Source organism: Nicotiana tabacum, chromosome 19 (genome assembly GCF_000715075.1).
Source record: "Nicotiana tabacum cultivar K326 chromosome 19, ASM71507v2, whole genome shotgun sequence".
NCBI lineage: Eukaryota > Viridiplantae > Streptophyta > Magnoliopsida > Solanales > Solanaceae > Nicotiana > Nicotiana tabacum.
This window is the reverse complement of record NC_134098.1, coordinates 11,864,613-11,891,722: the sequence shown is the minus strand read 5'-3', so window position 1 is coordinate 11,891,722 and position 27,110 is coordinate 11,864,613. Positions and strand designations below refer to the sequence as shown.

The following is a 27,110-nucleotide window of genomic DNA, read 5'->3' as shown; positions in this document are numbered from 1 at the left end:
AAGAGCGATGCTCAGTTCTAGGCGAGGGATAAGACATGTCCTTAGCCAACCCCTAGGGCGCGCATGTATTATGATCCTAAGACGAGAAGCGCCACAACATGTCGAGGCCAAGAGCCTAGAAATCATACGGGCGGCACAATTGGAGCATGCCTTCTAGTCAAGCTTCACCACAAGTACAGGATCGTGCTTGGAAAATCTGGGAAAGGAGATAGGCTGGCCTGCAGCGAGGGGAACTGCAGGCGCCGCACGGGCTATTCGGTGCCGCTGGCTAGTGTGAGAAAATCGGCCCGTGACATATTACTTCACCGTGCCCGATCTTAGAGATATCGTTCACTTCTCCCGGGTTTCGATACGAGAGGTTCTTGGGCCTCGACTATAATCATGTCGAGTCGTGCTTCCCCTTTATTTCGTCATCAGGGAATCAGGGAAAACTCTGTCCTCCGATGTTACCCGTACACAATTTTAATTTCGATCATCAACATATGAAAAGATTATAGTCTAACCATATGTACCATACTCTGATGCTGGGGTTCAATCAAATTTTATTGGGTTATCATTAAAGATGATCATTTTGTGTTAATTATTACTCACTTTGTCCATAGTATGTGGAGGAATTTGTAGTACGAGGGTCACGCTACTAAATTTCGATGTGAATTCAGATGCACGATACATTTTATAATCGGCCCCTAAAATAATAGTCAGAATATATATATTTTTATATTAAAATATAAAACACATAATATACAAATTTTATACATATCTGTTTTTTTATATATTTGACTAGCGGTTGAATTATTTTTGGCGGATCAATTAACATCTTGAATTTTTTTAAAATAAAATTATATATTTTAAAACAACATAAAATGAACTTTATGTCATAATACTTAATAATTAAAAATATTTAAAAAGTAATTAGAAAATTATAGTCAAAGAAATTCCCCAAATACTATAATCGTTTCAAATAAATGTGGTCTTTGAAAATTTGGAGTGAGACTGAGAGTTTGAGTGGAAGACAGAAGACCCTGACACATTAGAGACTTCTTTTACAGAGGACATGCATTTAAGAAACAAGTACTCCTAATTAAATAGTCACGAAACAAACATTAAGTTAAAACGAAATTAAAATAAGCAGATAAAAATTGGTTTTAATCTTTTGACGAGTGCGATTTCCAATTAGATGGTCAACAGATTTCTACTTGGGAAACCCAAAACAAATTGTTTCACCTATCTCTTAATTACTTCTCTCCGATTTTGTTATTTTTAAATTTGGTTCTCTTATTATAATTATTGAGACAGAGTAAATCTTACTCTTTTGCAGTACCTTTATTGTATTCATTATGTTGGATATTTCAATTTGAATATTGCATGTTCGTACGCATGCATTAGGACTCTAATACTATTAGGTCATTTAAAGAGATTGCTATTTTTAACATAGCATATTAGTGGTGCATCCTTTAGGGTAACAAATTAAATTCTTCCAAAACTAGCAATTCTTTTCCAACCTTAGGGTGCGAAGAGCACACAGCCTCCACATTCGTAAAGTCGTATAAGCATAAGGTGCCAACAAGAGATACATACATGTAAACTCAAAATGTGGATTTACAACACAATAAGTAAATGATTCATATATAGAGGCGATATTAATTAGTTAGTGTAAATTAAAGAATTTGAGCATTCAATCCAAAATTTTAAGGAAATGAGTGTAGTGACTCAGAATATTATAAACCCCTTTGAAGATTCTTATAGACTAGATCGAGAGACAAGTTTACTTTTCCAACACCCTCCCACACATGTAACCCGATTCTTGAGTTTACACGATAGAGTGAATATATATTTTGTGTTTTTTGTTTATGAGATTGAAGAGAGATTAAGGTCAACATAACAAAGAACAAACCTGATGCTGAGAGGAAAGTAGGCTCAACAGGCTAGGAATAAGCTGCAAAACTTGTGGCCAGCTTGATAGGTTGACCTCAGAGTGAAGAAGCCGAGAATGGCTAAATGCGCTTAATTAGTTGATAGAGAGAAGCCTAGAGTGACACAACACGAGAAAAGGTGGTTGTGCAGACGAGCTAACCAAAGTTTAGTTCTGATACCATGTGAAAGATTATGAGAATCTAATCCAAAACGTTATAGTTATGGATAGGGTGGCCCAAGACATTATAAACTCCTTTGGAAACTTTGCACAATCAATGAGAGACAAATATATTCTTATAACAGTTACGATTAAAATTTAGTAATAATTCTTACACTTATATTGAGCGTTTGAACAAGTTGTTTTTGTCTGTGTACTATATATCTTCTATGACAATATAGGGAAGAGCATGAGATTTTCAAGTTTTTTTTTTATTTTTATTGAGCTCATAAGCTGCTTAAAAGATAAATTATTTATAAGCAATGTAGTATTGTAATGACTTGGAATCGAATACACCGTGTTATTTGTCAATTGACTAATTGATTGTTATGCTCTTTTGCTTTATTTTTTATTTTTTCTAATTGTCCATCGGGAGAATGTATATCTTATATCTTAGTTCTGAAATTCTATTCTTTTCATCTTAGTATCTTTCTCGAACCAAAAAAGGAAAAGGGTATCCAAAACCTTTTCATTTATTTCAAATTAGTTACATTCCTTTTTCAATTCAACAATGCAACGGATTTCTAAGGATGGGCTTTCTTTTCATTTTAACTATATTTTCACAAAGTTGTTTGTCAAAACTATAGATAAATAAAAGGAGACAAATTGCAAGAAAAGTAAAGATAAAAAGAGTAAAGTATCTTACTTTCACCTTACACTTACACATTGTCAAAAACAATAGTAAACATTGAGTACTAATATTAATGTGATTGTGCATATTTAGGAATATGTAACTTAACTTTATGACCTCATGTTCATACTGATTAATTATTTTTGGAGGGTTTGTGTGTAATTTTCCTTTTTTCCCCCTCTTATAAAAGCAAACAAGGGAGGAGTGATCTCGTCCAATTTCACTCATCTTTTTAAGGTTATGAAAATGGTCGATGCAATAGTATTACCCAACAAGAGTCGGGATCGAATTCCGCAGAGAGCTATATGAATGGGTGTTAGTAGTATATATCTTAGCGCGTGAGTTTGTATATCTAAATTAGCACTTCCGCAATATTTAGTTTTGTTTGAAAATCTAAATTAAACTACGATTGCGATTCAAAGAATGAAACTAGAAAATTATTTTTGTTGTTTTTCAAATGATATAAAAGGCCTAGGCTATGACCTTCACCTAGGTGTTTACCTAATGTGTTGTAAACTTTAAAGCTTGTTTTATTGGTCGGGGTATATTATAGCTATCAACACTCAAGTACCCACTCAATACCTCTCGGTCAGAGAGTGATTTTTACCAATTTGGCTTTCTCAAGTCCAAATTGGTATTGAACAAAATAGTTGATAAGAAGCTCAAGTCGAGTTTTACTATCTCTAGGTTCAACCCTTTAATTGGGCTTAACAATCTATCGATTGACCCAATTTCTTGCTAGCCAAATTTTTCTAAATTAAGTCTCTCTTTCTCAAGTAGAGACAAAGTCAAATAGGCATGAATTAATGTTTGCAACCATTAATTCTTCAAATAAAAACAAGAACAAGGTTAAATAATAAACACCCAACCATAAACAAGCAATAAATCAAACACCCATTAAGTTTATACACTAGGGTTGAGTCACAACCCTAGTAAAAATTTAGCTACTCATGCTTAAACTAGAAGAAATCGGAGAAGAAATGATAGTTAAACCCATATTGATAATTAAAATGATGAAATCAATATTCAAAAGCTCAAAATAGCAAAAGCTACTAAAAAGAGTAAAAAACACCGTCTACTGTAGCAGGATGTCAAAAGTTGACCTAAAAAAGTGAGACTCTTCTATTTATACAAAGCTAGAATTTTTGGACAAAAATGCCCTTTCGGAGGTTCCGCGGCCACACAATTCTATGTGCGGTGCTCACTTTTCTTCAGCTTGACAAGAGTGGAAATCCGCAGTCGCATAATTCTGATCTGCGGCCGCACTGCTTTCTTTCTGCGGTCCGCATAATTCTGAGTGCGGCCGCACCTTGCTCTTCTACGGTCCGCACAAATATGAGTGCGGCCGTGTGGCTCCTCTTCTACGGCCGCACAATAATTGTGCGGTCCGTACTTTGAGATGCAGGTTCTCTGAACTTTTGCTCTAACCCAGCTTCTGCGGCCGCAAAATTTATGTGTGGACCGCACTTTGCACATTTCTCTAATGGGAATTTTTTCACAACCTGCGGCCGCAGATGATATTCTGCGGTCCGCACTTCTGAGCTTTTGTGCCTGCTTTTGTCCTTGAGTTCAGATTACTCCTTCTTGAGTTAGATTTCATCTTGGGAGCTCATCTTCCAATATTCCTGCAATTAAGCACATTTTATCAGTTTTCGGGAACACAATTAAATGCTTTTGGACTAAAACGAAAGCTAAAAGGCGTTAATAAGTAGTTAAAATCTCCACTTATCAACTCCCTCAAACTTAAGCTTTTGCTTGTCCTCAAGCAAATAAAGTAGTTCCCACCTCCACAAGTTAAGAGCCATTCTAGCTAATTAAAGGTGAATCAATCACATATCAATTGGGAGCAACAATTACCCACACCACTTATGAATTATCAACAAGGCAACAGATTAAATTTTTAAGCAAAAATAGTTCTAATGCGACACTTGAGCATCAAGAGTTGACTTTATTCATCAAGGAAGTTCGCTCTTTATGTAGGTCATTGTGGATCCCAAACTCCTCCTCATATACTCTCCGTTTGCCTATCTTAAGAGTTTAGCACTCAATCCACAGATTTGTGAAAGGTTCGCTTATCTCTCTCAAAAGAATGTCGCAAGTATGACTTTAAGTACCATAGGCTTGCCTCTCATGTAAATCACCACTAATGTAAGCTCACTCATCTTGAAATCACGTAAGGCTTTTCCAGAATGCAATGAAGGCTTTTGGACTAAGGTTGGATATGCTATGATAGAATGGGTTCATCTTTCCTTAAGCACTTCATTTTCTTTTATCGACTCATATTTTACCAACTCTTTGAGGTATTTGCTTTTCCTTAGGGAAACTAGAGAGACTTAACATCACTCTTCCTTAGTCATGATATTCATATTTTCCTTCTTTGCTTTCTCCATGCTTTGCATCATTACTTTTCTTTGAATCCCTTCAACTTTTCAACTTATTCACTTTCTTTTTGTATTTTTCTTTTTCTTGCTCTTTCATTTTCTTGCCTTTCCTTCTATTCATTTCTTTTCTCTTTTGTGCCTTGATACCTTTTTTTAAACTTCTCGTTTCTCCCCCAAACTTACGTTTTTAGCCAATTGTTTCACAAAAGTGTTAAGGAAAGCTCGGGTGCCAAGAGAGAGTCACGATAAAACGGGTAAAGGCTTGTAACATGGTTATCAAATAAGAAAGGTTTTAGGCTCAAATGGGTTGACTAGGGATAACAACATTGGTGAGCAATGAAAAATTTCAAGTGGGTCAAGGAGAGATTACAATCACTTTTCAAGCCAAGCAAAACTTAAAATTTCACCTAGAAACACATTCGGGGCAAGTTCTAGACCATTCGCACGGGTACTTGGACTTGCAACAACAATATCTCACCTCTCATGTAGTTGGATTGTTAAATAGGATAGATTCGAGGGCCCACAACGACCATATTCAAGATTGAAAATCACTATGGTTCGACTAAACCACTCAATGATTTCCTAAGTCAACATAAGAGTCAAAAGGTCACTAACTAGAGTTATTTCTTTCCAAAAACCTTGTTTATAACCATAGGCATGTAGTTAAGTGTGTTTGTACGAAGTGAAGCATGTTTGACTCTTCGTGCATGACTCAATTAGTTCTTTTTATTCATTATTACTACTATTCTTACCTAAATACCAAAAATAGACTCAATCGCTTAAGATGGTTGTCACGCCATCCATCATTGGAAAAAGTCACCTGGTTCACACAAAACACCTTTGGAAAGAACCGTGGCATTAAGAAAATCAAAGGCTTATTATCCACTAAAACATAAAAATAAGCTACTAATTCAAAAAACAATTCCAAAAGAAGCTACTAAGTCAAAAGGAAGACAAACAAAAAAATAAAGAAGCTATATAACAAAAACTATTGAAAGCTAAATGAATATACATAATGAGGGAATAAAGAGAATATATACATAATGATAAAGAAGAAGAAAATAGTAATAAGTTAATTACAGGCCAAATGTGTCATAGTTATCAAAATACAGAATCAAAATCATCAAAATGTCAAAGAAACTCCATCCCCCTGAATAAAAATAAGCATTGTCCCCAATGCTTAACCAAATAAGAGTATAAGAAGGGTGAGAGTGAAGCAAACTCACTATGGCTCTGTGGCCATCTCTGTGTCCCCAGCAGTGGCACCGACCTCAGTCTCCAATTGGATCTCATCATCTTCAAGTCCGGGTAGCTGGGTTGGTGAACATCTGACGGACTACCTCAGCAGTGTCAACAGCAAGGTCTGGCTCCTCAGACGGGCCAGTTGCTATGGTGGGCTTTGTGGGAACTGGTCCTGGGTGGTTCGGGTCTATCAACACATCGAATGGAATGTCTCCGTCTGCTGCAAGCTTGGTGACCTGTCGCCGGAGCTTATCCACCGATTTTTTCGAAGCCTGTGACTTCCGCATCTTCTTTACTTCTTTGCCCAATTCTTCAATCACGGACCCATGTTGTACCAGAGTAGCCATGACAGTGTTCTGTTTGTCCAGGATTTTCTTCAATGTTTCTTCGATTGTGGGAGAAATTTGGGGTGCCGGAGAGGATGACTGTGCTGCAACATGACTGGATATATCAGTCAGCTTTGCAGTAGCTGTCTGTATCCAGTTGTTGAGGCTCGCCAGTGTCTGGGAGAATCGCAGCATAGAGAGTGGAGAAGATGGCATCGGTACCGGCTTCAAAGCCGAGGTGGGAGGTACTGAGACTGAAGGTGGAGGCATGACAACTGCACTGGTAGAAGGCTCTGCTGAAGTGGATAGCATATCAACTGTCTCTGTACCCACCACCGATGGCTCATCAGACTAGCCTACAGTGGTAGTCGGATGACCCTCTTGGGGTTGTGTGCATCCATCAGAGAATACCAAGAGAAGGGCTTATGTGCCCGAACCTTCGTGTCACAATCTCTGGGCTCTACTCGTGCATCCGTAAGGTACTCAGTGATGGTGTTGGGATACAGGTAGGAAGTATCAACCTGCTTGGAGACCACTGACATGTTGGCCGACATCATGACACCTACATTAATCGAGTACCTGGCCATAATAGAGGCGACTAGAACTGCCCGTGGAATAGGTAAGTTTGTCTCATTCTGGCACGGGCCTAGTCTGCTGTATACGAAGGTCTGCTATCCCTTCGCCTCAAAATTTAGGATGCTCCGCTGAATAGGAACCCCTGCAGTGATCCATGGTGGTGGTGGACCCAGGGCTGCAAGAAGCTCAGCTAGCCATGGGCGAGCTACATCACCCATCGCCAGCTTCTCCAAGTACTACACTGGCTCCACATCCTCAAACCCCAAGTAGGAGTTCAGTGTGAGCTGGTCGAACCACACCTTCAGATTTCTCACTTTTGTAACTTTGGTCCCTTTCTTGATATGTGCCACATTGGCATAGAACTCCCGGACCAAATACTCTTTGGCGCCCACAACTGATTGGGTGAACCACATCTACCCTTTTCTCTCTCGGAAATGCCTCAACACTTCTGGATTGTACTTATCAAGATATTTGAGTTGGAATTATCACTCTAGAGTGAGCGATATCACCGGCCACCACTCATGAAACCTGGTGAAGGCAGCTAGGCTCACAAAACGGTCCTCCCAGACCTCTTTCTTCTTCGACCTCTCAAGGCCGGCAACTGTAGTATCACCTCCTCGACCATCGTTCGGAATATGCTGGTGCCTTAGGGATAAGTGTAGCAGAGGGCTCTGAAGCCTGACTTGCACTCTCCAAACCCTCGGAAGTGCTATGCGAGGAGGAAGGTTCGTCTCTAAGTTGTTACCTTCCCTGTGGCTGTTGTGGCTGTGATTGAATAGCAGGCTGCTTTTGCACTGAGTCGCCCTCCGATGCTTCCCGAGATAGGGTATATGAACTAGATTCGGAGGGCTCAGGTTGTTGTCCTCGACCTATTGTAGCTCTCTTGCTGATTACTCTTTGGAGGGCGAGGGGTAAATTGCTTTTGCCTCTGCCTCTGGAAGGCTCACCCCTCCCCTTTGAAGTGTCACCGTGACCTCGAGATCTAGCTATTTTCTATAACAAGCAACAGCAGAAGTCAGTTGTAATTCAGTTGAACACAGAAGTATATCATATTGCAGAACATGGTGCAGGGTGGGGAAGTGCGGTCCGCACAATTGCAAGTGCAGCCGCAGACTGGGTTGTGTGGACCGCATAACTTGGAAGTGCAGCCGCAGAGATGGAACTGCGGTGCGCACAATTTTGAGAGCGATCACAGAATTGAAGTATGGTCATTGCGGCCGCACATTAGAACTACCAAAAGTGCCAACTCTCTGATGATAGAGATTGGCCGGATCTGCGACCGCACACACTTTTCTATGGTAGCGATGGAATTTCTGCGGTCCGCACAATTTCAAGTACGGCCGCAGAATCTTACTTGACCAAGGATCCTAGATCTCAACTCTGCGGACCGCACAATTGTTTGTGCGACCACAGATTTCAAAATCAACTCGATTAGACCTCTAGGGTTTTCAAGTTTTTGCACAGTTTCAACATGGTATTAACAATTACGCATGCAAATCAAGTTACCCAGTCCCTATAAAGCAATTAGCAATTGACCCAACACAGATTAACCCCCACATGGTAGTAAAATTGAAATCTATTGACAAATAGCCTAAAACTATCTAACAAATTATAAATTTAACTAAAAAGTGAAAAATTCTATGAGAAATTAAACATACCAGATATAAAGGAGTGCACCTAAGTGATCACAGATGTGTATGGAGTGTGGCAGATAATTGAACAAATGATTTCCAAGTTTTAGAATTTAGAGTGCTCAGAGAGAGAAAAACTTGTACAGTAGTCCAAGATTACTATTTATACTTAGATGTAGACTTGGGAAATCAAAGGAGGAGTGCGGCCACAGAATTCCTTTTGCGGTCCACACTCTATTACCTGAAGGCTCAATAGCCTTGTTGATCTGCGGTTCGCAAAATTTGTGGTGCAACTGCAGATTTTGGCTACGGGCCACATAATTCGATGTGCGGCCGCAGAATGGCCAATTCTATGACAGACCAAACTTCAGAGAGTTTGCAATTTCCCATCCTAATTTGTGCGGTCCGCACAAGATTTGTGTGGCCATAGTTGCCTTCTGTTGTAGCATTCAAAATTGTGCGGTCTGTACTTTCTCCACACTTAGCTAATTTTTTTAGCACAGTTCCTGTAAAGCACACTCATTCCTGCAACACACTTTAAATCCAGTAGCACAAAATAACACCTATCTACAAAAGAAGAAAAGAAAAAAAAACATGGGTTGCCTCCCAAGAAGCGTCTAATTTAACGTCGCGGCACGACGCAGATTACCATCACTTCAAATGAATAACTGCCACCACGTGGCCATCATCATCTTGACCCAAATAATGCTTTACCTGTGGAAATTGACTCGGAATACCTCATCATTTTTGTTCTTCAAGTCCAATGCACTAAAAGGTGTCACACCCACAATTTCAAAGGGACCACTCCATTTGGATTCCAGCTTTCCGAGAAACATCTTCAATCGTGAGTTGAACAACAAAACAAGATCGCCCACATTGAACTCATTGTTTTGGATGTATTTTTCATGAAGGTACTTCATTCTCTCTTTGTACAAGGACGAACTTGCATATGCATGGTACCGGAACTCATCCAATTCATTCAAATGTGCAACCCACAAGTTAGCGGTTGCATCCCAATCAAGATTCAACTTCTTTAAAGCCCACATGGCTTTGTGCTCAAGTTCCACCGGAAAATGACAAGCTTTGCCAAACACCAACCGGTATGAAGACATCCTGATAGGAGTTTTGAAAGCAGTCCGGTAAGCCCATAATGCATCATCAAGCTTCTTTGACCAATCCGTCCGGTTAGCATTCACTGTTTTGGACAAGATACTCTCTATCTCCCGGTTGGAGACTTCCACTAGCTTGAGGATGATAGGGAATCGTAACTTTGTGAGTGATACCATACTTGTTAAGCAAGGTGTCAAAAGCCTTGTTACAAAAATGCGACCCCTCATCGCTTATGATAGCCCGCGGCATACCAAAACTTGTGAAAATATTCTTCTTCAAAAATTCCATCACACTTCTCGCTTCATTGTTGGGTAGAGCAACAGCCTCAACCCATTTAGACACATAATAAACCGCGACTAAGATGTTGGTGTTTCCACAAGAACTCACAAAAGGACCCATGAATTCAATACCCCACACGTCAAAGATATCAATCTCCAATATGGTAGTGAGAGGCATTTCATTCTTCTTCGAGATTCCACCGGCCCGTTGGCATTCATCACATCTTTTCACCATATCACTTGCATATTTGTAAAGAGTGGGCTAATAGAAACCACAACTTAGCACTTTAGCCACCGTTCTTGCTTCGCCATGGTGATCACCATAAGGCAAAGAATGGCAAGCCTCAATAATAACATTTTGCTCTTCATCCGGTACACATCTTCTAATTACCCCATTCGTGCAAATCCGGAAGAGGTAAGACTCGTCCCAATAATAGTCTTGACAATCCCATTTGAGCTTCTTCCTTTGATTTGAAGAGAACTCATCCGCGATGATTCCACACACAAAGAAGTTTGATAGATCGGCGAACCATGGCACATCCTTCATTTAAATAGCCAAGAGTTGCTCATCGGGAAAGGAGTCATTGATTTCAAGTCCATCATGCGGCCTCCCCTCCTCCTCCAAACGAGACAAGTGGTCCGCCACTTGATTTTCACTCCCCTTCTGATCTTGAATGTCAATATCAAACTCTTGCAACAATAGAACCCATCTCATCAACATAGCTTTTGAATCTTTCTTGCTCATAAGATAGCGAAGTGTCGCATGATCCGTATGAACAATAACCTTTGCACCCATTAAGTACGGGCGAAACTTCTCAATAGCAAACACAATTGCAAGAAGCTCTTTTTAGGTAACAGTGTAATTGAATTGGGCATCATTCATGGTCTTACTAGCATAGTAGACCGGGTGAAAAATCTTGTTGATACGTTGCCCCAAAACTGCTTCAACCGCTACATCACTAGCATCGCACATGAACTCAAAAGGAATATTCTAATTAAGAGCGGTGATGATGGGAGTTGTTTTCAAATTGAACTTTAGCAATTCAAATGCTCTCATGCAATCATCATTGAAGTGAAATTTAGCATCTTTCTCCAAAAGCTTGCATAAGGGGTTCACCAATTTGGAAAAATCTTTTATGAAGCGCAGGTAGAACACTGCGTGACCCAAGAAACTTCTCACGCCTTTCACGGATATTGGAGGTGGAAGTTTAGAAATCACCTCTATTTTTGCCTTGTCAACCTCAATGCCCTTCTTTGAAATTTTGTGGCCAAGGACAATGCCCTCATCGACCGTGAAATGGCATTTCTCCCAATTCAACATCAAGTTCGTTTCTTCACACCTTGCCAATACTTTATCCAAATTTGCCAAGCAATCATCAAAAGAATCCCCGACTACCAAAAAGTCATCCATGAAGACTTCAAGGTAGTCATCTACCATATCCGTAAAGATTGCCATCATACACCGTTGAAAAGTGGTTGGTGCATTGCATAAGGCAAATGACATCCGCTTGAAAGCGAAAGTGCCATAGAGATAAGTGAAAGTTATTTTCTCTTGATCTTTCGGGGCAATAAGGATTTGGTTGTAGCCTGAATATCCATCTAGAAAGCATTAGCAAGCACGGCCGGCCAACCTATCAAGCATTTGGTCAAGAAAAGGGAGCGAAAAATGGTCTTTCCTTGTGACTTGTTTAGCTTCCGATAGTCCATACAGACTCTCCACCCAGTCACCGTTCCTGGGAATCAACTCATTCTTATCATTGGTGTCCATATTTATGACCCCCTTCTCCTGGATACATTACACCGGAGAAGTCCACGAACTGTCTGAAATAGGGTAGACCACCCCGGCATCCAACTATTTAATAATCTCCTTTTTGACCACGTCTTGCATGGCTTCATTGAGTCTCATTTGATATTCAATGGATGATTTGGTATCTTCCTCCAAGTTAATCTTGTGCATGCAAAATGCGAGGCTTATTCCTCGAATATCCGCCAAAGTCCACCCCATAGCTTTCTTCCTCTTGTGGAGTACCGCCAATGTAGAGTCAACCTGCATATTAGTCAAATAAGAGGAAAGAATAACTGGTAAAGTAGAACAAGGGCCAAGGAATTCATACCAGAGATGTGTAGGCAATAGATTTAACTCCAAGATAGTAGGTTTTTCAATTGAAGGCTTTGTATGAGAAGTTTTCCTATTCTCAAGATCCAAGAAAAGTTTTCGGGGTGCATAGTTGTATGACCCCATTCCTTGCAAAGAATTAATACATTCCATGAAGCCATCCATCTCGTCATCATCAAAATTTAGCAAGACGGCCTCCAACATATCACCCACATTAATCGTGGCACTTGTATCATCAATAATCATATCGGTCACCAAGTCCACGAACGAACACACTTCATTGCTATTTGGTTGCCTCATAGATTTGCACACGTGGAACACCACCTTTTCATCACCGACCCTGAAAGTGAGTTCACCGGCTTCCACATCAACAAGAGCCTTTCCCGTAGCGAGGAAAAGTCTACCAAGAATAATCGGGACCTCATAGTCCACTTCACAATCAAGAATAACAAAATCCACCGAGAGAGTGAACTTGTCAACTCTAACCAATACATCCTCAATCACCCCTAACGGTCTCTTCATTGTACGATCAACCATTTGTAATCTCATAGATGTGGGTCTTGGTTGCCTAATTCCCAATGTCTTGAAAACTGAATAGGGCATTAAATTGATACTTTCCCCAAGATCACAAAGAGCTTTTGCAAACTCGGCACTTCCAATGATACAAGGGATTGTGAAAGTACTGGGATATTCCAACTTAGGAGCCATCGAATGCACAATTGCACTCATTTGGTGAGTGACTTTGATAGTTTCAAAATTCATCGATTGCTTCTTTGTCACCAAGTCCTTCATAAACTTTGCATATCCGGGCATTTGCTCCAAGGCTTCAACTAATGGCATATTTATCGAGAGAATCTTCATCATATCAATGAACTTTTTGAATTGATTCTCGCCATTTTTCTTGGCAAGCCTTTGAGGATAGGGAGGAGGTGGCTTAGGCAATGGTGCCTTAGCTTTTCGCACTACTAGTTCCGGTATGTCAATCACATGATCCCTAGAAGGGTTCACATCCTCTTGAGTCTCTTCCACCGTGTCATCAATATCAATCCGCACTTCATCATTTGCGTGCACAACATTGTTTGGGATCTCCTCTTCCTCTACCAGTTGCTCATCATCCACAATTTGCCTTTGATTTGAGGTAGGTGTATTCCCACCTCTTCCACTTCTTGTAGTAACGGCCATTGCATGCCCCGTATTGTTCCCACCCTTCGGATTCACCACCGTATCACTTGGTAGTGCCCCCTTAGGACGAGAATTTAAGGCTAGAGAGATTTGACCCATTTGCACTTCTAAGTTTCGGATTGATGTGTTGTGTGAAGCAAGTTTGGCATCAGAATCAGCATTCTACTCCATCATTTTCTTGAATATGTTCTCAATATGTCCCATTTTATTGTTGGAGGAACTAGGACTATAATAAGGATAAGGAGGTGGGTTGCTCGATTGTTTATTCATCGGGGGCCTTTGAAAACCTGACCCCCGATTTCCTTGGTTGTTGTTCCACCCGCCTTGGTTTTTGCCTCCCAAATTGCCTTGGTTATTATTGTTTTGCCAATTCCCTTGGTTATTGCTTCCACTGCAATTGCCTTGAATGTTGTTATTCCAATTTCCTTGATTGTTTCCACTATTCCAAGTACCTTGGTTGTTAGAATTCTAATTGCCTTGATTATTTGAAGGTCTCCATTGTTGTTGACTAGGGCCTTGGAAGTTGTTTCTTTACCCTTGAAAGTTATTCATATATTGGACCTCTTCTTCTTGATCATTATAAGAATCACCTTGATCAAATCCACTATTGTCTTGCACAAAATTGTCCACTCTTTGTTGCACTTGTGGACTTCTTATTCTTCTCTTGTTACCATCATATTGACTCCCTCCATAGCATTAACTTGCCTCAGTTTTTGCACTTGTTGAAGTTGAGCCTTTTCCAATTGGTTCATAGTGGTTGTCAACTTGGCTATGGCTTGCCTATGGTCATGTAACTCTTTATGAAGAAGAATCACTTTTGGATCACCTTGTAGAACATTGGCTCTAGATTGCCACGCCGATGAAGTATCCGCTATCTCATCTAAAATATCACACGCCTCCGTATAGGACGTAGTAGTGAAGTTTTCACCGGCAAGTTGGTTCACTACACATTGGTTGGTGGTATTGATCCCCTGATAGAAAGTTTGTTGAATCATGTTCTCCGTCATATCATTGTTGGGGCACTCTTTCACCATTGTTCTATACATTTCTCATATCTCGTGTAGTGGTTCATTGGGCTCTTGCTTGAATGCCAGAATTTCATTCCGAAGAATAGCCATATGCCCGGGAGAGAAGTACTTTGAAATAAATGTCTCCGCTAGTTTATCCCAAGTATGAATGGAATAATTTGGCAAACGTTTCAACCAATCTAAAGTTTTCCCCCGTAGAGGGAAGGGAAAAAGCCTTAGCCTCAAAGCATCCTCAGAGACATTTGTTTGTTTTCTCCTCCAACACGTATCTATGAACCCCTTCAAGTGTTTGTATGCATTTTGACTCGGTGCACCGGTGAAGAACCCTCGTTGCTCGAGCAAAGTGAGCATCACGTTGGTTAATTGGATGTTGCCCGCCCTAATACGGGGAAGAACTATAGCACTTGCATACCCTTCATTCGGCAACACCCGGTGTGGAGCCGCTCGTGGTGGAGGTGGGGGTGGAGCGGGTACATTTTCTTGAGTTGGCTGGCCTCGTCTATTGGCCTGAGGTTTAAGAGGGACCTCATCCATTTGATCATCCTCAATATCCACATCCCCCATGGCTATGTTTCGGAGATCGTTGTTTGCCATGATTGCACCTATAATACTCACACGTCAGTAACAATAAAGGAAAAGAAGATATCCCAAAAACATACCTAACTATGTAGCTAACACCGTTTTTAGCTCCCCTGGAACGATGCCAAAAAATTAATCTCGTTCAATTTCACTCCTCTCTTTGAGGTTATGAAAACGGTCGACGCAATAGTAATACCCAATAAGAGTCGGGGTCGAATTTCACAGGGAGCTATATGAATGGGTATTAGTAGTATATATCTTAGCGCGTGAGTTTGTATATCTAAATTTGCACTTCCGCAATATTTTATTTTGTTTGAAAATCTAAATTAAACTATGATTGGGATTCAAAAAATGAAACTAGGAAATTATTTTTGTTGTTTTTCAAATGATATAAAAGACCTATGTCTATGACCTTCACTTAGGTGTTTGCCTAATGGGTTGCAAACTTTAAAGCTTGTTTTATTGGTCGGGGTATATTATAGCTATCAATACTCAAGTACCCCCTCAATACCTCTCGGTCACAAAGTGATTTTGCCCAATTTGGCTTTCTCAAGTCCAAATGGGTATTGAACAAAATAGTTGATAAGAAGCTCAAGTCAGGTTTTACTATCTCTAGGTTTAACCCTTTAATTGGGCTTATCAAGCTCTCAATTGACCCAATTTCTTACTAACCAAGTTTTTCTAGACTGCGTCTATCTTTCTCAAGTAGAAACCAAGTCAAATAAGCATGAATTAGTGTTTGCAACTATTAATTCTTTAAATAAAAACAAGAACAAGACTAGATAATAAATACCTAACCATAAATAAGCAATAAATCAAATACCCATTAAGTTTACACACTAGGGTTGAGTCACAACCCTAGTGAAAATTTAGTTACTCATGCTTAAACTAGAAGAAATAGGAAAAGAAATGATAATTAAACCCATATTGATAATTAAAATGATGAAATCAATATTCGAAAAGCTCAAAATAGAAAAAACTACTAAAATGAGTAAAAGAAACTGTCTACTGTAGCAGATGATGTCAAACGTTGACCTAAAAAAGTAAAACTCTTCTATTTATATAAAGCTAGAATTTTCGGACAAAAATGCCCTTTCAGAGGTTCTGCGGCCGCACAATTCCATGTGCAATCCGCACTTTTCTTTAGCTTGATAATAGTGAAAATATGCAGTCGCATAATTCTGATCTGCGGCCGCACTGCTTTCTTTCTGCGGTCCGCACAATTCTGAGTACGGTCGCACCTTGCTCTTCTGCTGTCCGCACAAATGTGAGTGCGGCCGCGTGGCTCTTTTTCTGCGGGCGCACAATAATTGTTCGGTCCGCACTCTGAGATGCAGGTTCTCTGAACTTTTTCTCTAACCCAACTTCTGCGGCCGCACAATTTATGTGCGGACCGCACTTTGCACATTTCTCTTGTGGGGATTTCTTCACAACCTGCGGCCGCAAATGATATTCTGCGGTCCGCACTTCTGAGCTTTTGTGCCTGTTTTTGTCCTTGAGTTCAGATTACTCCTTCTTGAGTTGAATTTCATCTTGGGAGCTCATCTTCCAATATTCCTGCAATTAAGCACATTTCATTAGTTTTTGGAAACACAATTAAATGCTTTTGGACTAAAACAAAAGTTAAAAGGCGCTAATAAGTAATCAAAATCCCAGATTACCAAGGAGTATCACAAAATGGTTTTACCTTACTTTTAGACAAAAGAATAAATTGACTGGCTCGGTCAATTTTCAACCGGTTGCACGAGTGAAGAAGGAGAGGTCGGTAACTTTACGTAGACTGTCAAAATTTAGTTTAAGATAGATAATTTGCCTAGTGTGGGAATGCTGGGCTTTGGGGTGTCATTAATTACACATAACGAGGAGTTTAAGAGAGTCCCAATAAACCAAGTTGAAAATGGTTTGAATATTGGTTAACCCGTAGGGTGATTTTTTTTGGGGGTTTGGGGGTTTAGGGGGTGGATAAAAAAATGGACTCCTTTCCAGTTAAGAATGTAAGTTTGTCTTACTATAAAGACTAAAAGGCCATCACCTTTTAGTATAAGGAGACACTCGTGCCCTTTGTTGTTATTATATTTTATTAAAATTAAAGATATTTATATTGATGGTGTAATTTTTATTATATCAATATAATTTAATATCTTATATTAAGTTAATAATGTTAGTTACAAATTTTACTAGGTTAACCATGCAATTATAGTACTCCCTCTGTTTCAATTTATGCGGCACTTTTCGCTTCCCGAAATTCAAATTATGTGAACTTTGACCATCATTTTAAAATGTATTAAAAATGCAACATATAATACTTTTCACATAGTTTTTCAATATCTAAATTTTAATATTAGAATATTAAGTTTATCTAATTTAATTTAGCTTCAAAGACTAATCAAATTGATTATCGATGAACAAAAAGTACCCTTATAAATTGAGACGGATGGAGTAATATTTAGCATATAAATTTATATGTTATTTTATAATTGATCTAGTTGCTAATATACACTGTGTATGAACTTAAACTCCTTACATTTATGCCAACCCCCTGCACCTAGCTAGATCCTCCATCAGTCCCATCCTTATCTATGAGTCCTAGTAATGAAGTGTTGGAAATTGTTGATTAGATTCATATTCTTCATTTCCAATATTAATATTCCAAAAGGAGTTTAGAAGGAGAAAAGAGATTTAAATACCTCACTCTCTCAGTATTTATTTTTCTTTCCTTTCCACCCCACTGTCTCTACTAGTACAGTTTTGTGTTTGGATGAAAGAATGGGATAAGTTAAGAGACAGTCAAACAGAGGGGAGAAAGTGAGAAAGAATAGGGAGTTCAATAGATCCTTTGTCAGTTTCATTTTCTTCTATTTTAATTTATATCTGCTGATAATAATGTATTCATCATTTAATCTGCTCACTAATTCTTTTCTTGTTCTTTCCAGGCATGTGCGAGAATTGATCCATTTAGCACAAAAATTTAAAGCTCAACATATAGTTAAAGAAATTTGCAAGAATATCATGGGCTCCATGAATTCAAACAACTGGCTATCTTTCCATCTTTCTCCACATCTACAAACAACTGAGTCTCGTTCTTTAGGGTTAGTAACTGAAACCATTGACAACCCTTTCCAAAACCAAGGTATAGTAACATCTACAATAAGTTCCCTTGTCGCGTACGTGTCCCTCTTGTTCAGCACAAAATTTACCTAACTAAAAGCGTGTTCTCTCTAACAGCTTCAACACGTTCTTCTGCAGAGTGGAATTTTGGTGAAACTCAAGGAGGCAATGAAGTACCAAAGGTTGCTGACTTTCTTGGAGTCAGCAAATCGGGACACGAATCTGAATTAGTTTCTTACAACGAAATCCAAGCCAATGATAATTCGGATTATCTCTTCCCTAACACAAACCTAATGCCAATGCAAAATGTCACTTATGACCTTCAGGAAAATGCTTGTAATATGCAATCTTTGACATTGTCAATGGGAAGTGGTAAGAGCTCAACAAGTGAAACTTGTGCTAGCCCAAGTGCCAATGCCACTGCAGGAGCTAGTAGTACTAGTGGTGAAAATAGTAATACTAGTATTGTGGAAGCTGCACCTAGAAGGACTTCAGATACTTTTGGACAAAGAACTTCAATTTATAGAGGTGTAACCAGGTAAAACTAGTTATTCATTTTTAGGGTTTGTTTCGTTCTTCTCTCTTTCAATCTCTTCCTATCTTTTTTTAAGAATTCAAGTTTTATGTATTGACTTTGTAAAAGATCTTTACACAATGAGGTCGTTGATTGCATTCTTTCTTCCATCCTATTCTATTCTGGGATGGGCGGTTGATACTAAAATAATATGTCATACTGCTCGTGCTTGCGTATTTTGCCTCGCCCTAAGATAATTTAAAAAAAATATTAACTAACCTACTATCACAGATAAAACGACAATGATAATATCAAACAATCTTTACACAGTATCAGTCAGTATATATAAGTTAATATTTTTTCCAACTATTTATGTAGAAAACCCTTTGAATTTGCTTGTTTGGGAAATGTAGGCATAGATGGACAGGAAGATATGAAGCACATTTATGGGATAATAGCTGTAGAAGGGAAGGACAGTCAAGGAAGGGTCGTCAAGGTAAAATGCTATACCTATATTCTAAGACTTATATTTTTTTTTTTGATGGGTACCTACATATTCTAAGACTTATTATTTAGCTTAACTTTTGTTTTCTTTAACTTTTGCTGACTTCTTGTTTTTCATTTCTTTGTGTTATTTTGGGGTGGCTACCAAAAAATTTGTTTTCACTTGCAGTGTATTTGGGTAAGTAGTTTGTGATATTTCAAGATTAAACTATCATTTTATTATTGAGAAGAACATTTATTTAATACAGTTTTTTCTTTTTTTTTCTTGACCAGGAGGGTACGATAAGGAGGAGAAAGCAGCAAGGTCCTATGATCTTGCTGCATTGAAATATTGGGGAACATCTACCACTACTAATTTTCCAGTAGGTCTTTACTTAGAACATTTTTAAAAATGTAATTAGTTACTGGGGCGGATCGAACATTTAAATTTGTTGGGTAACTTATATTGAACCAATTACACATTTGAAATTAGTTTTAAAAATACTGGTTTCAATTGAACCCCTGATCAATTGATGGTTATTTAATAAAATAGTCTTCTATATTTTGGTCAATGAGTGCAGATTAACAACTATGAGAAAGAAGTGGAAGAGATGAAGCATATGACAAGGCAAGAATCTATTGCTTCTATAAGAAGGTAAGAGCTTTATTGAAATGTTTAATTAACTCATTCTTAGCCTACGAATATGTTTATTATTATTTTTTTTCGAACTAATGTTGTAAATGGGCTATTACTTGTACTGATTATTCTAAATCAGTTACTTAAACATTTATTTGCTTAATTTAAATTTCAGGAAGAGTACTGGGTTCTCCAGGGGTGCATCCATGTATCGTGGTGTAACTAGGTATAAACATAAACCCTTACCTTTCTCTCCCACTGAAAAGTAATTAAATTCAATAAATATTGTTCTTCTTTCTAATTCTTCTTCTCATGATATATACATATATGTGGGATCAGGCATCATCAGCATGGAAGATGGCAAGCAAGGATAGGCAGAGTTGCTGGTAACAAAGATCTCTACTTGGGAACTTTCGGTAAATATTTTTTAACCTCTTGCATGAACCTTGCGCACATAAAAAGAAGTATCATAGTATTAGGATAAACAAAAGAAATAACAAAATAAAAAAAAAAGGAAAAAACTTAATATACTACAGCAAAATATATAGTGACTTGTTACATTTTGTATGACGATATTTGATTGAACATTGAGTCTAAGAAAAACGAGAAACTTTTATCACCTATGTTAAATATATAATATTGTGATCTTAAATATGCTCTCACTCCTATTAGAAAAGGTCATAAAAAAGTAAAAGTGGATGTAAGATTAAAGAGCTTTTAAATATATATAAAAAATATAATCTTTTTCGATCGAACTAAAAAGGATACAATGATACATAAAAAGCACCAAAGGTAGTATATTCTTTCATTAGAAGAAGAAACTATAACCCATCTATTTCAAAACGTATGAAGAGATTTAGGGTCAGATCTTCTAATTTTCAGTTTCAAATCAAACAGAACATGTTAATTTCTTAAAAATAATTCTTCGATTTTATATAACGTCATATAATAGTGGAACGAATGAGTATTACTTTTAAGGATAAGAAAGATCATTTGAGAATATATTTTAGTGAATTACTGTTACAACAACAGCACCAACAAAAATCCAGTATAATTTTACTAGTGGAGTCTGGGCAGGGTAGTGTGTACGCAGACATTACCCCTACCTGGGATAGAGGCTGTTTCCGATAGACCCTCGGCTTCCTTCCTCCAAGAACTCTCCACCTTGTTCTTGGCTGACTTTAACTCGCAAACTCTTGGTCGAAGTAGAATTACTACACATAATTAAATTTATACTTCACTTAGAAAGTACTAAATTCAATGTTACCCGTTAACCTAAAGCTGCATCCGCCTATGCATGCAGGTACTGAGGAGGAAGCTGCAGAAGCATATGACGTAGCTGCAATAAAGTTCAGAGGCTTATGTGCAGTCACAAATTTCGAGATGAATCGTTATGATGTGAAAGCCATTCTTGAAAGCAACACACTCCCTGTTGGTGGTGGAGCTGCTAAAAGGCTTAAAGAAGCACAAGCCTTTGAATCCTCTAGAAAACGTGATCAAGAAACGATATCCTTAAACTCAAGTACTACTTTTCATCAATATGAAAGCTCAAATAATTCTGGAGTTGCTTTTCAAACTTACCCTTTAATGCAGCAACCCTTATTGATTACTCTCCAAAATCAAGATTTTAGTTCACAGTTTCACCAAGGTTATATTCAAACACAGTTGCAACTCCACCACCAACAATCTCACCAAATGTATAACGATTATCTTCAGAGTAATAATCCAGTTTTCTTGCATGGGTTGATGAACAATATGGGATCTTCATCATCTGTGATAGATAACAATGGAGGAAGTTCAAGTGGGAGTTATAGTACTGGTGGATATCTTGATAATACTGCTGGAATTGGGATGACTTCAAATTCCCCTTCAGGTGGAGGCTCTGCTCATGAGGAGATTGCAATGGTTAAAGTTGATTATGATATGCCTTACACTGGTTGGTCAGGAGAGTCATCAGTTCAAGAATCAAATCCTGGAGGTTTTAATATGTGGAATGATTGAGAAATTGAAGATATTGATCTATAGGGAAAATGTTCAAATTTGTACCTGTATTATTCGAATTCAACAAATGTTCAAATTTGTCCTTGTATTATTTGAAATTATTTAATTTTTTCTTCCGTTACCCTTTTGGTCCATTCAAATCTTTGCCGTTAGTAATTAATCGTCTTGTATTTGTACATTCTATGAGCCGAGCTCCATCGTTAACTGGTTGACTCCACATATCCAATTTTTCTTTTTTTAAAAAGGTCCAAATTTAGTTCGCAACTTTTTACTATGGTTTACAAACCTTCAAGTTGGCGCTTTGTTAGAGTCAAGTGCAAAAATGATAGCTTTTCCTAAAGGGGAACAGTATTAAATCAAAAGTTAATAAATAATAAAATTTCTCAATGTCGGATAATACAGAAACAAATTTGACCCCGTTTCCTTTTTTTTTTTTTTAAATATAATTTCCTAGTTGTATACTAGGTGTGTTGTATTTATCTTTAAAAAAAGTAGGGAGTGGCCTTACCTCCAAAGATTACAACACAAGGATACTAGTATCTTTCCAATAACCACAGATGCGAAACCTACAGCTTCACCACTGTGTGAACTATACAAAACAAGTTCAACTTACAAAGAAATTCGCCTTGCCATACTTTGTCTTAATATTAGGTACTTGAAATTTGTCCATAATGAACGGACCTTTGGCTCCCCTAGGGAGTTGATGAAAGGATAAATAAATGTTACTCTCAGAAGTGATTGAAGCCAATTTAGCTTAGAAGTCCACCACTTGGTTACCTCCCTATAGCAATGATTAAGGGTGACATTAGCTTGGTTCATTAACTGTGTTGCCTCATAAATGATCCTCTTCATTTTGTAGTTATCTGTACGCCCCTCTTTCAACATATTTCCACCAGGAGAGAATCTAGTTCAATGATGAAGTCGGAGTAACCATTTTGAATACACCATTTGATTCCAATTAGTGTTGCTTGTGCTTCCGCATCATTGTTGTTATTGCATTTGGCAGAGATAGAAAAAGCCATTATGAATTCACCCTAGTTATTCCTCATAGTTCCTCCCAACCCTGCTTTACCATTTCCATGTAAATAACTTCCATCAGTGTTAAGCTTGAAGGATTCTTGGAGAGGTTTAATCCATGCTATAATGATGGCTTCAGGAACAGGTTTTAGCCTCAACATGGTTTCACAATATTTGACCCAAGGTAGAGTCAATTTACATCGAGGGAAGGATCTAAGAACTGCAGCTTGAATGTTCCAGATAATCTGTTGCCTCATCTGGTAGAAGCTGAACCTTTTTCTGATCTCTATATTTACATAAGCATCTACTTTTCCAAATTTTCCAGCAAATTATGATAGGAGTGATCTGCAGGATTTGTTTATGTATGACATTATTGCTCTTTTGCTGCCACCAGTGATTAAGCCATGCTCTAATTGTAATTTGCTTATATACTATCCCCATAGGGACACCTATGGCCTTCCAAATGTACCTAGCTGCATCACTCTTCATAAAAATATGTTGTATAGACTCATTTAAATGGTTAGTACAACAAACACAACTAGAAACAATTTGTTTTCCAAAGCTGAGGATTACATCATCAAAAGGAAGTTTTGCCAACCATAATCTCCAAGATAAAAAAGAGATCAAAAGGAATGCCAGAATACCATACCTTGCATAGTAGATGATCTTTAGGTTGAGTGTTTCTGAGCAAATTCAAAGTTGTTTTGTTTGAGTACTTACCATTTTCTGTGAGGTCCCATATAGCTTGGTCTGGAATGTCTTGATTGCCAATGTTGATATTCACAATACATTGAAAAATCTCCTCTCGGAAGGCATCTCTAAGTTTTTGAATGTTCCATCTCCATTGTGTATAAATTCTTTGACAAGAGTTTTGGGATTGTTGTTGATGTCTGGTAGAAGTGCTGCCAAAGGGCCTTTTCCAGTCCAGTTGTCCTACCATATACATGAATTACCAGAGTTTATAAGCCATAATATGTGAGGTTCTGCTTTGTCTCTAACCTTCCTCTATGTTTGCCAAGCATGTGAATCACTAGAGGTCTTTTTCTAACTCACTGGATGTGATCTAGGGCAATATTTGTGATTCATGAATGTAGCCCACAATTAGGGGATAGTTCTAAATCTTCACCATCTTTTCGAGGCCAGGATATTAGCTAACGCCTCCATTCTTTTCAGCCTAGTGCCTCCTTCCTCTAAGGGCAAGCATAATTTTTTCAAAATCTCTAATGATATTTCCTTTGATTGTGAGAGTAGTCCCAAAAAAAATTAGCAAAATGCTTCTCAATCAATTTAAAAGTATCTTTGGGTAGGGAAATAGCAGATATAGTATATATATAGAGAGATTGAAGAACATGTTTGATCAAAATAATTCTCCCTCCATAGGACAACATTTTACCATGTCACCTTGCAGTCAAAGTACACTAACTTTTTTCTTCCTATATAAATAGGACAACCTAGATAAGTAAAGGGAAAGTTCTTGTCCATGTAACCTGTAGCATTCCTGATTCGATTGATTCTAGTAGCACAAGTATTAGGAGCAATTAAAAAGAAACTTTTATCATTGTTAACCTTTTGGCCAAAGCTGTTCTCATATCTCCTAATGGTGTCCATAATTAGATTATTAGAAGCTTGCTACCACTAGTGAAGATAATAATATCATCAGCATATGCAAGGCGATTGATCTGAGGACCCCTTTGTGGCATAGAGAAAGGAATGAAATTATTATTAGAGTATAAATTGTTCAAAGAGCAAGTGAGAATCTCACCAGCCAAGATGAAGAGGGAATGGGATAAGGGGTCCCCTGTTTAAGAGCTTGACTGGATGAGAAAAATCCTTTTCTATTACCGTTGACTATGATAGAATACCAAATTCCAGACAAAAGATTCGTGACTTTATAAATCCATGATTTAGAGAAACCAACTTTCCTAACGACAGAGGTTACAAAGCTCCAAGACATTCTATCATAGGCTTTAGCCATATCCAATTTAAGGAATATTACCACCCTGATTACCATGACCGATAGATTGAAATATTTCATGTGCTGCTAGAACATTTTCAGAGATGAGTCTATCTTTAACAAAGTCACCCCGATTAGTAGAGATTTAGACTAGTCAACAAAGGATTAAGTCTAATAGAGAGGATTTTAGAAATAATTTTGTTAGTGAAATTAGATAGACTGATAGGTCTAACTAAACTCACTAAATGAGGTAGGGGCACCCAACTTAGGAATTAAAACCAAACAAGTATGAGTATAGAATTTGGTTAGAGGAGTACCTTTGAAGAATTCCCAAATAAAAGCATTAATGTCTTCTTTAACGAATAGTTGTGGAAGAAGGTGTTATTGTAACCATCTGGACCAATTGCACTAGAGGCAAACAGACTGAAAACTGTATGTCGAATTTCTTCCTCACTAGGTTCTTCATACAGTTTGTCTCTATCTTCTTCAGTGATCTTTTTAGTAATACAAGTCAGAAGTGTAGAATCCAGGTGAGGTGCAAGAAGGCTGAACATGGAGTTGAAGTGCCGAGTATGTCACGACCCGAAATTTCCTACCGACGGGACCGTGATGCCGCCTAACATTTCACTTGCTAGGCAAGCCAATGTTTAGAGAATCATTAAATCAATTTCTTATTCCCATTAAGTAATTAATAATAATTAACTAAGATAAAATATAATAAGTACAGAATATCATAAAACTGTATTAATTACTGCCACCCGGATCTGGAGTCACAATTCACAAGCATTCTAGAATTTACTACAAATAATAGTCTAGAAATACAACTGTCTGAATGAAGGAAAATAGTAGGGCATAAAAGATAGACGGGGACTTCAAGGTATGTGAACGCCGACAGATCTACCTTGTGTCTCCGGACAGCGGACCAATAACAAAATCTCGATCAATCTGAGGCGGTATCAAAATCTGCACAGAAAGTGCAGAATGCAACATCAGTATAACCGAACCCATATACTAGTAAGTGTCGAGCCTAACCTCGACGAAGTAGTGACGAGGCTAAGGCAAGGCACCTACAAATCAACCTGTACAATTTAATAGTGTATATACAAATAACAGAAATAAAGAACTAAATAGGAATTGTCGGGAGGGGAACATACTGAGGGGAATACAAGATAAAGAACTACAACAGAATGATCACTGGAGCAGTCAATATACCATGAATCAACAGGAATAGTGAATATAGTAAGGAAAAATGCACGGCATCACCCTTTGTGCTTTTACTCTCAATCTCACCATAAAATTAATAGAAACAACACGGCATCACCCTTTGTGCATTAACTCTCATATCATGGCACGACATCACCCTTTGTGCATTAACACTCACAATATGGCACGACATCACCCTTCATTCATTAACACTCACAATATGGCGCGACATCACCCTTGGTGCATTAACACTCACAATATGGCACGGCATCACCCTTCGTGCATTAACACTCACAATATGGTACGACATCACCCTTCATGCATTAACACTCTCCCTTACCATAATGCAATGTATATTTAACAACAGGGAGATAGAATAATAAGTACAAACCTTACTTCAATATTTGGTTCCATAATATCAATCTCAACATTGAAATAAAAACTCAATTATCACCAGAAAATCCGTAATATGATAAGAACGATAAATTGAACAACACTAGTATAACACGTAGCAATTTGGCATAGGAAAGAGACAATATAAGAAAAACAGAGAAACATGAAAAATAGGTAAATTGGCGGCGCATAAGTACTCGTCACCTCACATATACGCCGCTCACATAGATTTCACTTAGCAAGTAATCTAAGGTTCCTAATTCCCTCAAGTCCGGACTAGACACAACACTTACCTCGCTCCGAAGGTCACTTAATTCTCAATCACAGCTTTTTCTTTGGGATTCACCTCCAAACCACTCGTATCTATTCAAAAATGACTCAATAATATCAAATACTGCTAAAGGAATCAATTATATTGCATAAATTAAATTTCTCAAATGTTCCTCCAAAAAGTCAAAAAATCGACCCCGGGCCCGCTTGGTCAAAACCCGAGGTTCGGACCAAAATCTATTTACTCATTCAACCCCGAGCCCGAATATATAATTGGTTTTGGAATCCGACCTCAAATTGAGGTCTATATCCCCAAATA

General features: G+C 38.1%; 1 protein-coding gene across 1 annotated transcript; it reads left to right on the top strand.

Moving 5' to 3' along the window:
* The first annotated feature begins 17,748 nt into the window (after positions 1–17,748).
* LOC107801656 (AP2-like ethylene-responsive transcription factor PLT2) lies at positions 17,749–22,075 on the top strand. Its single transcript, XM_016625019.2, has 10 exons — positions 17,749–18,049; positions 18,145–18,341; positions 18,458–18,857; positions 19,247–19,329; positions 19,507–19,515; positions 19,611–19,699; positions 19,898–19,971; positions 20,129–20,179; positions 20,293–20,369; positions 21,257–22,075. Exons 2-10 carry the CDS (start codon positions 18,221–18,223, stop codon positions 21,952–21,954), a joined length of 1,602 nt encoding a protein of 533 aa, XP_016480505.1. The 5' UTR covers positions 17,749–18,049; positions 18,145–18,220; the 3' UTR covers positions 21,955–22,075.
* Positions 22,076–27,110: the final 5,035 nt, after the last annotated feature.

What these genes read in the sequence shown, in the direction of transcription:
- LOC107801656 (XM_016625019.2), top strand. Translation starts at nt 18,221, where the DNA reads ATGGGCTCCATGAATTCAAACAACTGGCTATCTTTCCATCTTTCTCCA. An exon ending in CAACCCTTTCCAAAACCAAG is followed by an intron (nt 18,342 to 18,457) that starts GTATAGTAACAT and finishes GTTCTTCTGCAG; the next exon opens with AGTGGAATTTTGGTGAAACT. An exon ending in ATTTATAGAGGTGTAACCAG is followed by an intron (nt 18,858 to 19,246) that starts GTAAAACTAGTT and finishes TGGGAAATGTAG; the next exon opens with GCATAGATGGACAGGAAGAT.